Source organism: Cydia pomonella, chromosome 1 (assembly GCF_033807575.1).
Source record: "Cydia pomonella isolate Wapato2018A chromosome 1, ilCydPomo1, whole genome shotgun sequence".
Taxonomy (NCBI): Eukaryota; Metazoa; Arthropoda; class Insecta; order Lepidoptera; family Tortricidae; genus Cydia; species Cydia pomonella.
In genome coordinates this window covers 34000322-34021030 of record NC_084703.1, presented here as the reverse complement: position 1 = coordinate 34021030, position 20709 = coordinate 34000322, and the positions used below count along the sequence as shown (strand labels likewise).

At 36.2% G+C, this 20709-nt stretch overlaps 1 protein-coding gene across 5 annotated transcripts in view; it reads left to right on the top strand.

Moving 5' to 3' along the window:
* The window catches only part of LOC133520633 (E3 SUMO-protein ligase RanBP2-like), a 52356-nt gene that overhangs the window by 29620 nt on the left and 2027 nt on the right, over positions 1-20709 (top strand). For 3 of the 5 annotated variants that reach the window (XM_061855182.1, XM_061855199.1, XM_061855173.1), the window contains 4 exons: positions 1344-1664; positions 5741-6043; positions 14178-14375; positions 20536-20658. In XM_061855182.1, coding sequence (XP_061711166.1) covers positions 1344-1664; positions 5741-6043; positions 14178-14375; positions 20536-20658 — 945 coding nt within the window. The remainder of the gene's footprint in view (positions 1-1343; positions 1665-5740; positions 6044-14177; positions 14376-20535; positions 20659-20709) is intronic. The other 2 variants (XM_061855208.1, XM_061855191.1) reach the window with 1 other exon arrangement.

The following is a 20709-nucleotide window of genomic DNA, read 5'->3' as shown; positions in this document are numbered from 1 at the left end:
AAAAAAAAAATTTGGGCCGTACGCAGTCATACTAGGCAATCTATTTGCAATGTGTCTATGTGAATATTATTTATCATTTATTTCTCATCACAAATAAAAAAACTGATGAGGGTAGATATTCCTTCACGAATCTCCTACTAATATGATCATGTTGCGGAATTTCATTGAAACTCATTTCTTCCACTGGCAATAATTGTAATTGTATTGTATTGCATTTATTTTAAGCAACATGGCTCATCCAAGTTTTTAAACAAAAATTAAAATACAAACTTAAAATTAAAATGTTAACTAAAAATTATAACGCCTGCAAAAGTGTAATAGCAAGAAAAATATAAATGAGTAAAACTTGGAAACCACAAATAAAATGGCTCATATTATAATTGAATATGAAGGTACAATAAAGGTACAAAAATTCGGCTTTTATAGAATTTATCAATAACCACGTGAATATAGCGTAATAAAGTACACCCGCTATTCTGACTGTCAGGGTGGCAGGATGTCAGGAACTTTAAGTACCGTGAGGTACAATTTTTTTCAAAGGAGGTACTAAATAGTACAAATTAGGTACAAAAATATGGTATGGTTTTAATTTTATTTTATTTAGGTACACCCGCCATTCTGACTCTCACTTTCCGCGCGTACTTTAAAAAATACTAAGGTAAAAGGTATAATCGTAATATGGCGCGCGGAGTGCGCGCGCATTCGTCCAGAAGGCACAAGGTCAAACGGACTAAGAGCGCTGCTCCAATTTTACGTCTTTCTTCATAGAACATCTTCTGTTTCACGTGGGGAACTGTGTGCTAAACTTCTCTTTCGCTCTTATGGAATTTCCTATTGATTCAATATACTATTTTTTTTTCATATGAGCGCAATCCAAAGCGCTCCGCTTCGCGCTTTACGTATGAAATATAGAGGTAGGCGAGTAGTCATAGGCTGTCTATAAAGTTATAAACTTATAATATAATAATTACTTATTTAACTATTATTGACTTGTTTACGATAGATAAATTAATTATGAATAAGTACTAATAAGTATTATGTATATAGTCCTCCTCGCCGTATCCGACGACGGCGACTCCTTCAACTGCTTTTATTCGGAAACATGGAACGCTCTTGAGGCAAGGATGCTGGCGGCATTTCCTCGTTGTATCGCAATACTCATACGTTATGCGAGGAAGCCACCAGCTCTTCGATCACCAGTTACGTCAACTGCAAAAAACCTGTTCGCCCTATGGACCTAGAGTTTCAACGCCAAAAACCGGTCTAATGCGAGTTCGTTTCGTAAATTAGTATATCAATTTAATTCACTTTTGATTCTTAAATGTGGCGTTTTGTTTTTTTAGAAATTACAAGCTACAGAAGCTCAGGCTGTAAGGGAGGAAAAGGAGATTGAAGAGAAGCCGAAAAGCATGGCTTTATTGAGGTTACCTAAACATCTACAAGTCGGCGCACGCGCTGATAATGCTTTGGAAATGAAAACGTACAGTAAAATTGTTGAGGCCACCGAACAGCCAAAACCAGAGTCCGCTGAACGAGAAGTTACGAACCGTGTTCTCATCCACGATGACGAGCAACGTCAAGAGACAAACGACGAAGAAGCGGAAGATTATGAACACGAGCAAGTTTATTACCAAGGCGAAGACTACGATACGTACTATAATGAGGTAAACGTTAGTTATACGTGAAGAAAGATACAAATGTAAATTAAGCGCGGGTCACATGACATTAAACCTTTTGGTATTTCTTCTTCTTCTTCCTGTCCTTATCCCGCGTTAAGTGGGGTCGGTCGGCACAACATGTTGTTCTCTTTCATTATATTCATAAACAGTAAATAAAACACGTTGCAAAAATGACATTATGTCTGTCGTCGAAATTTGAAATAGTTATGACGTTGCTCATAACTATTTCAAATTTCAAATCGATAGCTTAAGTGGTTCTCAAGATATTTAGCTATGTGACAGACATACAGACGGACAGAATCGCACCATAACGGTTCCTTTTGGTACGGAACCCAAAAAAGTAAAAAAAAAAAATTTTTGGGCCGTACGCAGTCATACTAGGCAATCTATTTGCAATGTGTCTATGTGAATATTATTTATCATTTATTTCTCATCACAAATAAAAAAACTGATGAGGGTAGATATTCCTTCACGTATCTCCTACTAATATGATCATGCGCCATATTGCGGAATTTCATTGAAACTCATTTCTTCCACTGGCAATAATTTTAATTGTATTGTATTGCATTTATTTTAAGCAACATGGCTCATCCAAGTTTTCAAACAAAAATTAAAATACAAACTTAAAATTAAAATGTTAACTAACTTGTAGGAAAAAAAAAAAAATAAAGAAATAAAATATAGTTACTCAATTTTAAATTAACTAAATTCAATATCTAATATCATATTCGGGCAAAAAGTAAGTACCTTGTCCCTCATAAATTAATGAATACCTATAATTATTATTAAACCCATTTTTGGGACACTGCTGCATTCAATGACAACCACAAAAATGGAGAGTCAAGTCAGTCTGCGACGCGACGACCGCTAGTAGGGCGCTGCCGCTGGCGCGCACGCTGCGGACTGCTGACATAGCCCTTAATGACAGGTTGTCACTGTTGTCAGTGTCATTGTGGCGGTTAACTTGGATAATATGATTAAATAATAAATGACAAAAAATAACCAAAACTATGCACAGATATATGTCAAGTGCGAAGTAATGTAAACTAGTGGCTGTGTAAGCTGTAATCCTCGCGTTAAGCTTAGAAAATGCAAATATTTATTATATATTTTTCAAATACTTAGTACGAAGAGTTGTTATCACAGCGAACTCACAATGGTCTTAAGCGCCGTAGACACGCGGAAAAGTGCCTCCGGCGCGCCTCACTCTATGCTATATATCTGCATACATCTAGCAACTATATCAAGTTTGGTGTCTTTTTCGTATAATTCGAGGATGAAGATTTCATGTCTATGACTAAATATTCACTTGCCCATACAAAAATTAGATAATTTCAAAATTCAAAAAACTTCTTCACACTTTTTTTTCATAAATACAAAAATAAAACTATGAGGCTCTAGAAAAAAAAATACCTGTGAATAGCCCAGTTCCTTCTATATAAAAAATAATCTTGCTAACCATTTTTGCCTAATAATTGTATTTGAAAAATTTTTTTGTGTCGCAAGGCGGACCTTGCTGAAGTTGGTAGGTACCTAAGTACCTACACGCATTTAGTTTAGACACGCGTTCACTTTAAGGCGCAGGGTAGGACAAGGCATTCTCCATACAAACCTTGTGCAAGTTTTATTCGTTAGTTTTGGCACTATAGCATTTAATTTCATTTATGCTTTTATTTCTGCGTATATTCAATATAAACATATTGGATATACGCTGAATTTGATGTAAAATTTATCTTTATTAAAAAATAAATAAATACAAAAAAATAATTAAAAAAAAATAATACATCAAGCCCTAGCTAACAGAAAAATAAGCATATTTACCAAAAATAATAACTGTAACGCAAACACAAACGAAGAAAAACGCGCACAAAGTTTGTATGGAATGAGCTTGCCCTACCCTTCGCCTTAAAACTTTATTATACATACGCAAGTAGGAACATAAAGTAAATAGCTAAAACAATTAATAAAGGAATTTAAAATACGATGTAACTGAATATTTGTCAGAAAGAGTTGTCTACCTACTGGACAGTTTCACGACAGATCATTTTTAGGGTTCCGTACCCAAAGGGTCAAACGGGACCATATTAGTGAGACTTCGCTTTCCGTCCGTCCGTCTGTCACCAGGCTGTGTCTCATGAACCGTGATAGCTAGACAGTTGAAATTTTCACAGATGATGTATTTCTGTTGCCGCTATAACAACAAATACTAAAAACAGAATAAAATAAATATTTAAGGGGGGCTCAACAAACATAATTTGTTTGCCGTTTTTATAAATAATGGTACGGAACCCTTCGTGCGCGAGTCGGACTCGTTTTATTTAGTTATTGTGACAACAATACAAGTGATTTTTTTTAAAGTATGTTACGTAATACGGAAAAGACACTTCTATTAGAATTTGATAAAATTAACTATCTATTACATAAGTGAACACATGTGAAAATTTCATTTCCCTCCTACGTAAAATAGCGTGACATTGCAAGCTCGGTTACAGTGAAATTATCCTAGAGAGAACGCAGATTTTGATCTTGTCACGTGAACGACTTAATTTTCCGTCTGAAAAATTGTCACTCATGCCAAGTCTAAACACACCATTGTTTAAGATACCTGTAATTTCTACGCGTTTTCACCATCTTAGTCTGCCGCAATACGTCAACGGAGAAGGGTTCGCACTCAAAGTAGACAAAATTCGTTACTCTTCATCGCAAATCCACTTTGTGACGGTTAAGCACTCATTATTGTCCTAATAGTGATATAATACTATCAAATGCAAATAAATCGCATGTAGTATATTGTGGGTATAACTACATTTGTTTTTTTTAATAACGTTCTAGCTAGATTCCACTCCAGTTCGTTCCTGTACATTTCTTAAGAAAGAAATGAATACATTTTGAAGGAAATGTCATAGGGTTACTTTTTGTTTGCACATATAAGTAAAGACCATTTTAGACAGTTATTCCAACAATCAGAGATACACCTCTCAATCTGAAATCCATGCCAGGGACGGTATCCCCCTCGAGGGTTTTGGAAGGGGTATTTCATAAGGCTGGGCGTACTAAAGCCGTTAAATAAAATCAATATTGAAAATTAATGTTCAAAGTGAAGGTCTAGCGCGTTGAAAGCACAGGTACTTGCATCATATATTTTTGAATTAAGAAGGGGATATTTGGTTATTTATTTACTTCCCTTTCATTTGTAGCGGTAGCTCTGGAAGGGAAACCCCTTCCTAGAGCTACATAAAGTTAACAGGTAATCAATTCAAAGGGAAAGAAAACCGTCGGGGTTATTCGATAAACGATTAAGCTAGTTAAAGGCTATTTTCTGGGAAGGGGTAGACACTTCCTGATCCATAACATATGGATAACTATCATAACATATACATAACTTCTGGGAGAATAATTGCATAAAGCTAAAAAAATAAAAGAAAAGCCAGCACTTTCGCCCGGTGACAGATCTTTTATTTTAAGTTAAAAAAGTGGGTAAGCCGTATCAGGGAAATTTCTTGTGGACAGTATAAAAGCCAGAAACGCGAAGCGAAGCTGAAGGCCAAGCCTCATCCAGAACTGGAGGGCAGCATCCTTTTTCGACGCCTGTTCGAGCTCTGCAAAGATATTACAGACAGCTCTAATGAGACTCTTTAAGTGGAGAGGAGACAGTGCGTTTTAAGACTCTGGAGATGGCGACTGAATTCTTCGATAAAGTCAATGAATGCGTACTGGTATGAGATGCGTGTCTTGAAGTGATTACCTACACATTTGTAATAACAATATACATAATGGATATATTCATATATAGGTACAGAGGATTACTATAACTAGTTTAAATCTTAACCCTTGAGGCAAGGATGCTAGCGGCATTTCCTTGTTGTATCGCAATACTCATACGTTATGCGAGAAAGCCACCAGCTCTTCGGTCACCAGATTCGTCAACTGCAAAAAACCTGTTCGCCCTATGGACCTAGAGTTTCAACGCCAAAAACCGGTCTAATGCGAGCTCGTTTCGTAAATTAGTATATCCATTTAATTCACTTTTGATTCTTAAATGTGGCGTTTTGTTTTTTTAGAAATTACAAGCTACAGGAGCTCAGGCTGTAAGGGAGGAAAAGGAGATTGAAGAGAAACCGAAAAGCATGGCTTTATTGAGGTTACCTAAACATCTACAAGTCAACGCACGCGCTGATAATGCTTTGGCAATGAAAACGGACAGTAAAATTGTTGAGGCCACCGAACAGCGAAAACCACAGTCCGCTGAACGAGAAGTTACGAACCGTGTTCTCATCCACGATGACGAGCAACGTCAAGAGGCGAACGACGAAGAAGCGGAAGATTATTTCCAAAGCGACGACTACGATACGTACTATAACGAGGTAAACGTTAGTTATACGCGAATAAAGATACAAAACACACGTTGCAAAAATGCCGAATCTCTGCGACTGTAGAATTTTCGTTATATATTTGGAATCAGACAGTACCAGCAGCCTAAAGCGCACGGTTGTTTTATGCGATAAACGCGATGCGTTTGCTGCACACCCATTTTACTTCAGATAATCTAATTACAATAAATTGTTTTATGGGGTTCTACTTAATATTTACCACCAAGTTGTTACCAGTGATAACTACTGGGGTATTTTCCCCACCTTTTACCAATAGTAACTACTGAGGAAAATTGGCAGTTTACTGAAACATTAATCGACTTATAATTATTTATTAAAGCACTCTAAATTGTAAAGCCTGACCAGTAATATATGATCACGCGCCTTATTGTGGAATTTAATTGAAACTAAATTTTTCATACTAAACTGAACTGTCACCCTATACATGAGAATAACAGCGTGCAGCGCCCTCTTGACAATGATCATATATTTCTGGTCGGGCTTCATACTCTATTTCTACTGTTTTTATTAGGGTTCTGTACCCAAAGGGTAAAACGGGACCCTATTTTTAAGACTCCGCTGCTGTCCGTCTGTCCGTCCGTCTGTCACCAGGCTGTATATCATGAACCGTGATAGCTAGACAGTTGAAATTTTCACAGATGATGTATTTCTGTTGCCGCTATAACAACTATTACTAAAAGGTACGGAACCCTCGGTGGGAGAGTCCGACCCGCACTTGTCCGGTTTGTAGTATTCAACTCTGAAGCCGGACCAGTCCATGGTTGCCTGGATTTTAGGTCAAAATCGATTAATTTAGGCAACCATGGATTGGACCTATTTTTTAATAACGCAACCTATTACAATTAGATTATGTATAAAATAAACTTTAGATTATTTAATAATACTAAAATTGTATTTACTCACGTTATTTAAAATAAAACCGGTCAAGTGAGAGTTCATTTTACTCGCGCACCGAGGGTTCCGTACAAACTTTGAATTGAATCTACCCCAAACCAAACCAAAGAGAATTTGAAATAGGGGTGGATTGTCAATTAAAACTTTGTAGCCACAGTAAATTTACTGTCATCCTTCGACACATAATGAACACGTTTAGTCAAAGTCAAATTGCGTTCTAAAAGTTTTAATCATTTGTCAAATATGGCATGCAATCCGATTATTCGGATATTCAAATTATCTGAATATCCGCCTATAATAATATCCGAAAATATTCGAATAATACAACTCGGAATATCCGAACAAACGGATAATTTAGATAACACAGAAATAACGCATTTAACTATGTTTTAATACAAAGACGTTACCCCAACCAATTTTAATTGATTACTATGATAGCTAACATAATGTTATCTTTAAAAGCGTACTTAATAAGGAGGCTTTATATATGGATTAACTGGTTCATATGTGGAAGTACATCTAGTGCCTCACCTCTCTTCTCTCCTGGCCTGTCCAAGTCAGCGAGCCAGCGAAGTCGTGCGGCTATAATTTTGCCAATTATATCGGGTGCCGCAACTAGCTCTCTAGCTCCCTATTTTTCCTAAGCCTCCAACTTCTATATTCATCTCTGATAGGTCTCAGAATCTTCCGCCAGAATTCGTCTTCATCATTAAGAGCTTGTTCTCTTTTTTTTCGAGTCAGAGTCCAAGTGTGAAATTTACCAATACATCAACATCTAATTACTGTGCCTTATACTCGTAGACTCGAATCTTGGTCAGTCTACTGATTAACTTGGACACTATTAGAACTCGGTGATGGCTCGGTTAGGGCATTTTGGATTGGAACATCTATCTCCTCTTCCCTTCGGTTGGGAACATCCGGCACTGTGCAACCAAGATACCTAACACCATTCACACCTTTGTAGGTAGTTGCTCCGACTTTTTTCACGCTGATGTGCTGACCTTTTCATTAGGAGATTTTTCTCTTTTCTTTTGGTTGATTCTGAGACCAATCTTCTCTTCTTCCTACTCTACGATCCTGTCCCTGGCCTCCAGGTCGGTTTTGTTTTGAGCCTATAGCCCCAAGTCATCAGCTTATCCAATGATCTTAACTATGTTCAAGTCAACAGCCCCACAACCAATTTTTGGACGATGTATTAGAGTGCTAAGTTGAAAAGCATTGGCGAAAGAGCGTCTTCTTGTTTCAGACCAGTGACTAGTTCAAATTCGGCTGTTTCTTCCACGAGCTTTGTACACTAATCAGGCTTAATTTGGTAGCTCTTTAAAGCACTGCAAAATTATAGTGTTTTCATTAAATAGAGTTCAATTTATTAGAATAAATATCTAGCTCATTCTTTCAGTCTGCATTACAGCGATATTCCGTCATATCGTCAGATGACAAGCAAAACTCACTAATTATCACCACAAGTTCATAGACACAATGAACCATATTATTACTAAAGTAAGGTTGACTTTTTTTAAATTATTTTTTAAAATTTAGTGATTTTTGCTTGTCACCTAACCATATACGAGTAATAAAAAAGTAATAGAAATCCTGTTACTTATTGCAAATAATGACTAAAGTTGACCGAAATCATATCAATATTACTTACTTAGTAGTGCGTGTTATTTTCCTTTAAAAAATAATTAACAGAAGAAGGGGAACCGACACGATAATACACATATCTATAAACAAAATCAGTGATAATAACACATACAAGCCCTGTAATGAAATGACTAACCCCTTTATTCATAAACGTCTACTAAAGTTAACAAGCCGCTAATAATCGTTTGTCCCTTTCCGACGTATTGGTATGATGGAAAGGGACAAACGATTAGCGGCTTGTTAACTTTAGTAGACGTTTATGAATAAGGGGGTAAGTAGACGACTCAAAGGCGACTGAGCGAAACCCTTGTAATACTCGTAATTACTGGAAACAATAATAATTTTGCCTCGAGTTTCATATGGTCGGATGTGAAAAAAGGTAATTTTTCAGGAGAGAAAACAAAATTGGCACTTTTGTTTGCCATTATTTCATGAACTATGTGGGCTAGACATACCAGACTTTTTTTATTGAGAGAGGCCTTTTTACCTTCTATTTTGGATAAGTCAAAACATTATAGTACCGTTGATACTATTAGAAAAGGCGCTATGTATGCAAGAAATTTTTAGATCCGATTTTTTGATTTCTCTCAAATAGAACAGTAAAAGAGTCGTATTTTGTCATAATTATACTCAACACGTTGATTATTTTAGGCATAAAGTCTTAAGTTCAGATCCGAAACGTAGTATTGTTACTAAAATGATAGGTAAAACTTCATATCTAATAAACACCTCACAGTGTGTGAAAATGATATGAAGTCATTCATAAATTTCATTCGAAAATTGCTTCTGCTAGGTCCATGACCATATTTAAAGGATCCGTAATATCCGAAATATCCGGCTCCTATGAGTCGTTGGATCCGGATCTTATATTTGACGTATATTCGGATCTCAAACCCTACGTCCGGGGTACGAAAAGAGGTAGGATGTATTAATTGTCGGTCCACTAACTTACCGTTACTATTCCGAACGTAATTTAGTCGTTTATTATTATTTTGAAGCTAAATAGAACTATCCTGGGTCTAATTTCTAATATGTTATAGCAACTTAGTTTATTGAAATATTATTGTAGATAGTACAAAAAATAGTATTTTTTTATTAAATGTCTTCTGGGCCATCGTTCTCTGAGGTCACTTTTCTGGAGACCCAAGAGACATTTACGATGACTCGGGAGAAGGTTTTTGTATTATACATTTTGATTATTTTTCTCCTTCGTATGGCAGTTATTAATTTTGTAATAGAAAATAATATGAAACCCTTAATATATATATATATATGTCACTTTGCTGATGAGTGGTAGTGGACTTTTTAATTTCTTGTTTTCTGCCTTGATATTTAGCGATAATAATTTTATATGCTGCAGTGCACTCCCAACGTTAATAAAGACGTAACTTAGGTACAGAAAAAGCTTTGGTCCACTCACTCTGAGCTTAAAACTTTAAAGTGCTTATTATATTATATTGGAATTTTAGTACAGGCCCCAATAACTAAAAATGTCTCTTGGCATTCTCAATTTGTGTCTGAGAAAACTACGATGTCCCTAAAAATGTTACGTACATTTTGCATTTTTCTGATGGTGAAGAATCAATAAATTGGATTTTTATTATTTTCTCTGATTGTTTGATTGCATTGATTTCCCTAAGATAGATAGAACAAGCATGAATGCAATTGTTAAGTATAGAAGCCCTATCATTGGATATTTTGTCATTAGCGACCCAGGAGAAGTATTAATTACAGTTATGGAAAATCAAACAGGATCTCCCCATTTTTGAGGTACCAGAAGTAAAGCGTTAATATAATAGACCAGGGGTTCCCAATCTTTTTCAACATGCGGCGCAGTTACAAGTTTAGTATTTTGCAACGGCGCCCTTGTAAATTTAAAATCACGGTCGAAAAAGAGTGACACGACGCTATATTATTTACCGATGCGAGCGCTCAAATAGGTACCCGCGAATATTTGTGGTTTCGGATAATGATAGAACTCACGGCGCCCCTCTTTACTTTCTACGGCGCACGCTTTGGGAACCCCTGTAATAGACAGTCAGAAGTAAAGCGTTAATATTTCTTTCGATTAAACGAAGTTTTATTAGATCTTTTCCAATTATATTTGTTCGGCCCTATTACTTATTTTGTGGTAGTACGAGGGTGGATTGAAAAATTCGCGGCCTAAATATTAAAAACAAAACAGAGGTTTTTTTAATTTATTTTTATTTTTCTACATAGTCCCCGTCGAGTTGAATGCACTTGTTCCATCTGGATTCCAGAGCCATTACACCACTTTTGAAGAAGCTTTTCTCGAGACCTTCAAAATAGGCATCCACCTCAGCTTGGAACTCGGCGTTGCTTGAAAATCTCATACCACCCATGTTTTTTTTTTTTAAATTGGGGAACAGATGAAAGTCCGATGGTGCTAAATCGGGTGAATAGGGTGGGTGGGGCAATAATTCAAACCCACATTTGGCAATCTCCGCCATCGATTTTAGTGACGTGTGAACACGTGCATTGTCCTGGTGGAAGATAACTTTCTTTGTCAACATTCCAGGTCTTTTTATCTTCAGAGCCTCGCGTAATCTGCGTAATAACTCGCAATAATAATCGGAATTTATAGTTTTACCTCTCTGGAGATAGTCAACCATTATTATTCCCTTTGCATCCCAGAAAACAGATGCCATGACTTTATTGGCCGACAAAATTGCTTTGGCTTTTTTGGGAGGCGGAGATCCAGGACGAACCCACTGCTTCGATTGCTTTTTGGTCTCTGGTGTATAGTGGTGGACCCACGTCTCGTCCATAGTTACAAATCTGTCCAAAAAGTTTTGAGTATCGGCTTCATACAGGTCTAGACATTCACGTGAATTAATACGGCGAACGATTTTTTGTTCCACCGAAAGAAGCCTCGGGACCCATCTCGCCGACACCTTGGAAAAACCTAATTCGTTGACTATAATATTTTGAGTTCTTTCGGAAGAGATGCCTACGATGTCAGCTATTTCCCGCACCTTTAATCACCGGTCTTTCATTATCATTTCGCATATAATTGCCACATTGTCCGTGTTAGTCACCGTTGTTGGCCTCCAGGGACGAGGGTCATCTGCGATACTATCTCGTCCACGCTTGAATTCAGCTGCCCATTTTTTCACCATCGCTCTAATGTACTTTGCATATCATCATAAATTTGCTTCGGTGTCAATCCTTTTTTATGCAGGTATTTAATCACAGCACGCTGCTCTTGCTCTAACTTCTCCATTTTCACGATATCTACCGACACGTAACTTTAAATATGCCGTAAAATTGCTTTTAAATATACACGCCAATTGAAATTTGGCGAGAAGACAGTTGAATAATGACAGTTCAAAATGGCAGCAGAAAAAAAAAAACGTTTTTTTTTTTTTTAATTGGCCAGGCCGCGAATTTTTCAATCAACCCTCGTATCTAACATGATAAATGCAACGATTGATAATAAACATAGATGACGAACTAGCTCTGCAAAATGACCCTACACACGAGGGATGCCTTTTAAGTTCTGTCGTTTGCAATCCTCCCGCGATTATATAAAAAAAATAACTAGTAACATCGTAAAATATTTGAATTTAGACCTCAAAAACAAAAGAATGATTAGATCGGCCGCATCGTTTCAGTACAGCGTCGACAAAAACAGCCGTGACTCGCAAGAACATTGATGCTGTACGGCAACTGATCGTCGAAGATTGCCAATGCCATGCGACATACCCTGAGATAGAAGCTTCATTGGGCATTTCAGGGACCAGTGTTCAAAATATTTTGCAACACCACTTAGGTGTACAAAAATTGATCTCACGCTGTATACCACATTTACTCAGTGAAGACCAAAACACGGCTCGCGTTATATGGTGTCCCAAACTTCTACGAAAATTCAACCGAAGAAACTCTAAACACGTTTACGCCATTATTAGTGGTGACGAGTCTTGGATATATGCTTACGATCTGGATTATAAACAGTAGTCGATTGTTTGAGTGTTCCAAGAGGAGCCAAAACCGACCAAAGTAATACGCTCACGGAGCACTTTGAAAAAAATTGGCGCCACGTTTGTAGCGAAAAGAGCGCCACCACCGTGCTAAAGGATCGTAAAACGGTCAATGCTGACTGGTATACCAATGTTTGTTTTCCAGAAGTTATCAGCGAGTTCCGAAAAAACAACCCCTAGCATCGTATAGTACTGCACCACGATAATGCGAGCTCGCACACCGCCAGGCAGACAATTGAGTTTTTAAAAGAGCAAAACATCGAAAATCTGTAACACCCGCCGTACAGTCCAGACTTAAGCCCCAAAGACTTCTTCACTTTTCCAAAAATCAAGCAACGACTTCGTGGTCAACGGTACCGAACGCCTAAAGAATCGATTGAGGCATACAAAACGGCCATTTTGGAGACCCCGACTTCGGACTTTAATAAGTGTTTCGAAAACTGGTTCGATCGAATGAAAAAGTGTATGACGTATCACGGTGATTACTTTGAAAAACAATAAATACCAATTAACACTTATTGTCTTTAGTTTTACCAAACGACAGAACTTAAAAGGTAACCCTCGTATTGTGCCTAAGCGGGCGGGGCGTCAACATGCCGTGGAGCTGTTTATTTCACAAATGGCGGCCCGTTGTCACAGTCGTAGTAAGAAGTATTTAAATTATATCTTTAACAAAAAAATATGCCTTATTGTGCGGTTAAATGACGTGCTAGTCATTCCAACAAATACTGAAAAAATATGGGATTACCTTTAACGTATAATGTGGCTACGATCATATTATTTTGATTATTCTTGATCAAACCAGGTTTATATGGGGATGATGTTATGCATTTTTTAAACCATTGATATTTAGATACTTTTATTTGTTCAGATTGTTGTTTAGATAATTTAAATTTGTGGTAGTAAATACTAATCGTCGTTGTAGGTGACACTTTTTATGTGTAATTTTTACTAAGTCCCTTAGAAATTGTATTTCTAGGTAAATCGGACTCGCAATTATTTATTTATGTTAAATGGCAGAGTCGTGGTTTCAAACCCTACCACGGTGATTTCTTTTTTTTTAAAGAAATTAATTGTTCCGTTTATAAAATATTTATGTCTTGCATCAAAAATCTAGAAAAAATATACGTGTAGGTAGTAAATCATAGTATATAGAAAGTTGCAAATTAGGGGGTCCAACCCCGACACAATAAACGTGGGCAGTCATCCTGACGTCAGAATGACTGCCCACTTTATTTAAATTTCTTTTTTAAAACTTAGGTAGCAAATATGCCAACATAGGTAGTAATTTAGTAGCAAATAGGTAGTGAACGCTGATGGTACTCTAACATGGATCTGCCATTTTGATCAGTCATTCTGATGCTCACATTTTTTCTATATTCCGTTGACGCATGCGTTCAATGCTGCGTTTATCGCATAAAACAACCGCGCGCTTAATAACATTGTTTCCTTATCGTTTTGTGTTTGATGTTCAAAGACTTCAATCTAGCACTTTTATTGTGGTTTTGTGACCGTTTATTGGTTAAGTTGACGTTGTACGGTGAGGTTTAAAGGAGCTTCTGTGTCAGGATGAGGAGTCCGGCACGTACTTCTCATGCGACTGCGAGGCGGAAGTGGCTCAGGGCAGCGCGGTGACGTCGTGTGCGCAGGCGCATGTGCAGGTTTTGTTCGACCACGCCATGTATGCGTCCAAGATCCAACTCACCAACATGGCCACGGGCGAGCTGCTGGCCGATATGCTCATACATGACGAGACTGAGTTTCAGGTAACTTAATACACTAGCAAACACTACTGTACATTTATAACAAAAGGGTATAATGTTGTGCATGACAATGGTGTCGAATTGAAATTATGGAACCCATCAGTTGCCACCTTCAATCTTGGAAGATATAACTATCTGAAAATTTCTGCCGTTTACGGCGCGGGGGACGAGGTAACGCAGACACATAGTGTTAACACTAATGCATTTATTGCATGCGTCGCTACACACGCACACGACTAAATTATCAAACACTAGCATAAATATATTCACACAAGTACAAGAACAAACACAGACAACCCTATCCGTGAACGAGATGACGTCAGTTTTAAGTAAACCTAGATTGTGCGTGGGACGCGTCGATAATATTGTCGATATTTTATTGACAATGAATTTTAATTTTCTGCTTTTGTCAATTATAATAATAATTAAAAATCAAGTCTTTGTACCAGCATTTTACTAACTTTTGATGTTAGTCATGTATGTATGTTAGTTTGCCTATTTGTTTAGGGCAAATCTTTCAAGCTATTATCAATTTATAAGTTAATTTTTAAATGTTGGTTTAGTTCTGATAGCAATGCAATATACCATCGATCATGCTGATCTAATGACCCTTCAGGAACAGAAAATGAATTCCTAAAATGTTGAATTCCCAGAAAGTTGAACATTAAAATGTTGAATTTGCATAAAGTTGAATTCTTTAAATGTTGAGATTGCAAAAAGTTGAACTTGCAGGATGTTGATTATTAAAATGTTGAATTCTTTAAATGTTGAGATTGCAAAAAGTTGAATTTGCAGGATGTTGATTATAAAAATGTTGGATTTGCAGACAGTGAATTTTTAAATGTTGAGTTGGGCCAGATTTGGCCCCCAAGCCGTCCCAATCCGGCCCGCGAAGTGAAGGCAGGAATGGCTTGCGGTATACTTATTAATCACAGAGTGAACATATGTGCACATTAGTGTCGATAAATTTTTGCACCATTCCGTCATATACACGGTGCTCACGAGGAACCCAAAAGATTTTAACCACGTACTTCTGAGGCCAAAATAAGGAAAAAATGTTATATGAGTTTCAGTAAATTTCGCCAAAAAATTTTTTTTTTATTTCAAATTATGAACGTATTTGTACATAAAAAGTTAATGTTATGGTAAAACTGGCACTGAAAATATTTTTTTACGTTTTTTTTTTGTAAAAACTAGTTCTTGCAAAGGTTACTTGTCACTTTTTGACATCTATCAATAAGGATATTTAGACTACGCCCCATAATGGCATCATCGCGATCAAAAAGGCGTTTTGCACTAAGTTACGATAAGAAGATGTTTTTTTACATTGGTATTAACTCTGAAACTACGCGAAATCCAGAAAAGTTTATACCACATTTTAGTCTATAAATGTGATCAGTAATACACTGTCAAAATCTTTCGGGTTCCTCGTGAGCACCGTGTATTTGTTCCACAGGGTGTAATTGACACATACTTCCCGCTTGATTTCGTCTATCAGCTGTGTGACTTTAATTTTATTAGTATCCGGTGTGTATGTATGCTTGGTTTCACGTTTTATCTTACGTTCATCCTTTGTTAATGTTACAGTTGCAAAACATACATCTCGATTTGTACACTTCCATCGAGAAGTACCGTTTTGATTAGTTTTAACATCTTTGGTCAACATGTATTTACCTCTCAATACAAGAAGTTTCCGGGTTTTTTTTAATTTTTACTAAAATAAATAGTTTTAAAGGGATCCATTTCGAATAAACAAATTATGAATTATGATTAAAATATAATCTTGACAGAGCAGATTACTTCTAACAGTGACATTGGCTGACTTTGACAATCAACGTTATCTAAAGAGGTTTTGCAGTCACTACTAAGTACCTATAGAAACAAGTCATGATTCGGTATTACGGCAGAGGTTTTAGCAGCATCTTAAATTGAAATTTCCATAATTGACGCCTAATAAAGTAAAACTAGACTATGGCAGACCAGCGATGAGAAGTATTTCAAAGGTCTTCGGTTACATTATGGGATCTATAAGTAATCGAGGTAACTCTTTGAGCATTTAGGAGCCGAAAGTTGAATTCTCATAAAGATAAAATCCCAAAATGTATACTTTCCTAGGATATCACAAAGTCAACGTTGTGGGAATTCTACTTTTTGATATTTCAACATTAGAAGAATTCAACATTTTACGAAACTAAAAAAATCAACTTTCTGGGAATTCAACATTTTGGGAATTCAACATTTTGAGAATTCAACATTATAAGAATTCAACATTTTGCGAAACTAAAGATATTCAACTTTCTGTTCCTGAAGGCTAATGACAGAGATGGAAGGCGGCCATAGGATATGATGTAAAGGATATTGAGTGGGGGATTTTTAGTCTACAGCTATACAATATAAAATGCCGTGGTACGTGCTTACTGCTTATTAAAAGGGATTTCTTTTTTACGTCATTACGGGTAATGGGTAGCAATTATTTCCTGTCAATACTTGTATTCAATAATTGAATACATTTTTTTAAGTTATTGCTCATGTGTAAACTCTTGGTGCAATTATTGAAACGAAATAATTGCATACAATTATTGCCAATTCTTGTACAAGAAACTTGAATAATCTAAATGGACCTTTCGGGTTCGGGTCGGGTTAAAATTTCTTTAGAATCGGCCCACCCCTCCCCCATGGTGATCATTCGTGATTATTTTCAGACCCCCTCCACTCCCCTCTTACTAATACGATCTTGTACAGTCACCAGCATAAATATGTTACTGTGGGCAGCTTGGCAAAAATATGTGATCTTCCATTGGAGCTATATATGATATATGACAACACAACCTTCGAAAAAATATGTGATGCTTTGTGGCCGGCAAAAATTTAATTACTCTGTATCCGCATAAATATCGAAATATCGGGCCGCTTAAAAAATATTTGATTACTCATGAAAATCAAAATTATGTGATTACTCTCACCTGGTATAAATATCTATCTACTCTGAAAGCAAATTCATCCGATGGTATCATGGTAGTTGGACCGCCTATATCGTCGCCTATGTCTGACACGAAAATCATAAATATGTAATCAATCTGCAAAAATGAATCATACCTGGCTAGCATAGAGCCGTAAATTGTATGAAGTGATTTATTTGACAATTCACGAAAAAAGTGCAGACTTGTCATTGCATATGTCTGTCTCACATTTTATAATTTGAAATTTTAAATTATTAAAAATCAGGTATCAGAAGACTTATAAAGGTATGTTGTATGAGATGTGTAATAAACCTCCTTATATAGCATTAAAAAGAAAGATTAAAAAGTTTAATATGTCACATTACAAAAAATCGACCTCATTATCATTTTGCAGGGATAATCTTAACAGTTACAGAACTTAATATCATGGTGACTTATCGAGTCGATGACCATTTGAAACATAGAATTGTTGCAATGCACGAGGAAAATAAACCTATTCATAAAATCATGGATGTATTGGGAGTTTCCGTAAGTTAGTTTTTTGTTAATTACGTAATACCTACTCCATGAATACGTTACATGGTTACTTACGTTACCAGTTACTTTACTTAATAATATATTGTTAATATTCGTTTTTTTTTTTTTAGAGAAATACCGTGAAATTGTGGGTAAGGCCTTTGCCAATATTTTAGGACTCGAAGAATGGCTTCTTGACGACTTACATACTATTCTAGTGGCATTGTCATGCGGTTTGGAAATAGATTATATGGATTTTTTGTTACGTATTTTGTAACAATTTGGCTACCAAATACGTCACAAAACATGGCTGGTACAATATAACCGTCACCGTTCATAAAATACTAATACATGGTGCGAAAATCATAGGATCTATTTCCTTACCCATTGGAATACTCTCAAAACAAGTAAGTAAGTAAGTAAATATTCTTTATTGCACCAACAATTATACATTTTACATACATGTAAAACTACAAATGAATTTTAAAGGAAAATAGAACCAGGTAACAACAGGCGGTCTTATAGCTAAAAAGCGATCTCTTCCAGACAACCTTTAGGTAGCAGGAAATTTAGAACTCATACAAAAGTCAACAGGTAGTGCAAGGAGCTAAATATGGAGACTATTAAACACAAACACACATACTACTTATATAAGTATTAAAACAATACCTAATATACTAATAAATATACAATATAATATAATACAATATATATATATTTATACTTACACATATACAATATATAAAATGGCAACTTAAGGTAGAGATAGAAAGTATAGTTTCAGTTGATTTTTGAAAATGGGGAGAGATTTAGCTAATCTTAATTCTACTGGCAAAGCATTCCATAACCGAACAGCCCGGAAGGTAAAAGAGCTATTATAAAATTTTGAAGTAGATAAGGGAGGAGCAAGAATATGAGTCTGAGAACATCTGATAGAAGAGAGATACTTGAAACGCTCTTTGAGATAAGGTGGTGTAGCGGGGTTAAAGAGAATGCCATAAAGGAGGGCAAGAACATAAGTGTCACGGCGAAGAAGAATAGGAAGCGACTTGAGCTGAGAACGAAACTGAGACACATGGTCATATTTGCGCAAGCCAAATATAAACCTTATACAGAGATTCTGGAGGCGCTCAAGTTTATTCAGCTGATCCTGCGTAAGGTCAAGATAGCAAATGTCAGCATAATCTAATATGGGCAGTAAGAGAGATTGAGCCGGTGAATCAAGGAACAAATTCTGGCGTTATGATCGATAGCACCAAGCACGCAAATTAGACCGCAAAACCCCTGTTCTTGACTTGTTTCACTGAGCTTCTTTACCCTCTTTTGTCGACTATGTCCGTTGGTGATCGACTGATCGACAAAGAAAAACGAAAACGTTCTGTCATTCCAGAAAAAGTTATGCAACTTTTAAAACCCACAATGGATAATAATAATATAACGTATGTACTTATCCATGACAACCCGGCACTGCAAAAATATTCTGATGATACTTGTTGTGAATTTGAACGGGATACTGACGATAACGAACATAACAACATCGTATTGTCATCTGAAGAATTGTATTGTGATGATTGATCATTAAGCTGAATTTCATCTAAACCGCTTCAACCGTTCCGAAATCAATCACAACTGTTGTGTGATCGACTAACAAACATCCTAACTAACAAGCTTTCATATTTATAATCTTAATAGGATTTATTTTTGTGGTTAGTTTTGGACAATCCTATTTGCATAGATTTTTCTAAAATACTTAGAAATCGCTATATCTGTCTACCCCTTGTATAACTTCTATAATCGTGTGTAAATTTTTTAGGACATAATAAATAACAACATTGTTGATATTTATAATAAAGAATAAAAAGCGACCGACACAATATTAAATTAATAATCAATAAAAACTGAAAATAAGAAACTATTACATAATTCTTAAAATACTACAGTTAATGTAACTGTAGTATTTTAAGAATTATGTAATGTATTTTTTTATAAGAATAGATAATGCAATGTTACGTTACATAAGATAAGTACTAACAAAAATATAAAACATTATATTTTAGGAGAAAAAATACTATTATTTTTGCCTTAAGGTTATTTGACCTTTCACAAAAAAAAAATATTTCGACAAAGTATACAGAAATTTAGTATTGGAATTTTTATGAATTGTTTGCCATATCAAGATCTTTCGAATAAACACAAACTACACATGGCCGCAGCTGGGCCAAAATTACACAATGTGCCATGTAGTGAATGTTTATTCACCCCAAGAATTAAGGTAACCCATCCCACGGCCAGGAACAAATAGGATTGATTTGGATGAATAATACCTTCTCTAAAAACATAATATCGTTGTTTTTTTTAGGAAGCGACAAAGTGGGACCAGTAGCACTAAACATTGAAATCCTAAAAAGGTGTTTAAAATAGCCATTTAAGCGTTGCAATTAAAGTAACATATACCCATTTTCGGTAAATTTTGCCACTTTCCACTAAAAGGCCCCTATCTCGAAAACTAGAAGCAACAACAAACAAAGGACCTTTTACTAGACTTGGTCACTTTTTTTTCTTACTATTTTTACCTCAAAATTGTTACATTTAATTTATTCATTCGGCAATGAAGATACTATCTAGAACTGCATAAAACTAGCCATTGCCAAAGGGTAGTTAGTAATGTTTTGCGTGTTTGTTGGCAGCTATTCGAGGCCACGTGCAGCTGGACCGGCACCGACTACACGAGCAACGATCTGCTCGACACCACCGTCACGCTCGCCTTCCCCGACAGTGAAACAGCCATGCAGTTCTACGAGAGTTGCGAGGTGAGATACTTCCCCTATCTAAATTCTTTGGGCATTCCGCCCGAGTATGGT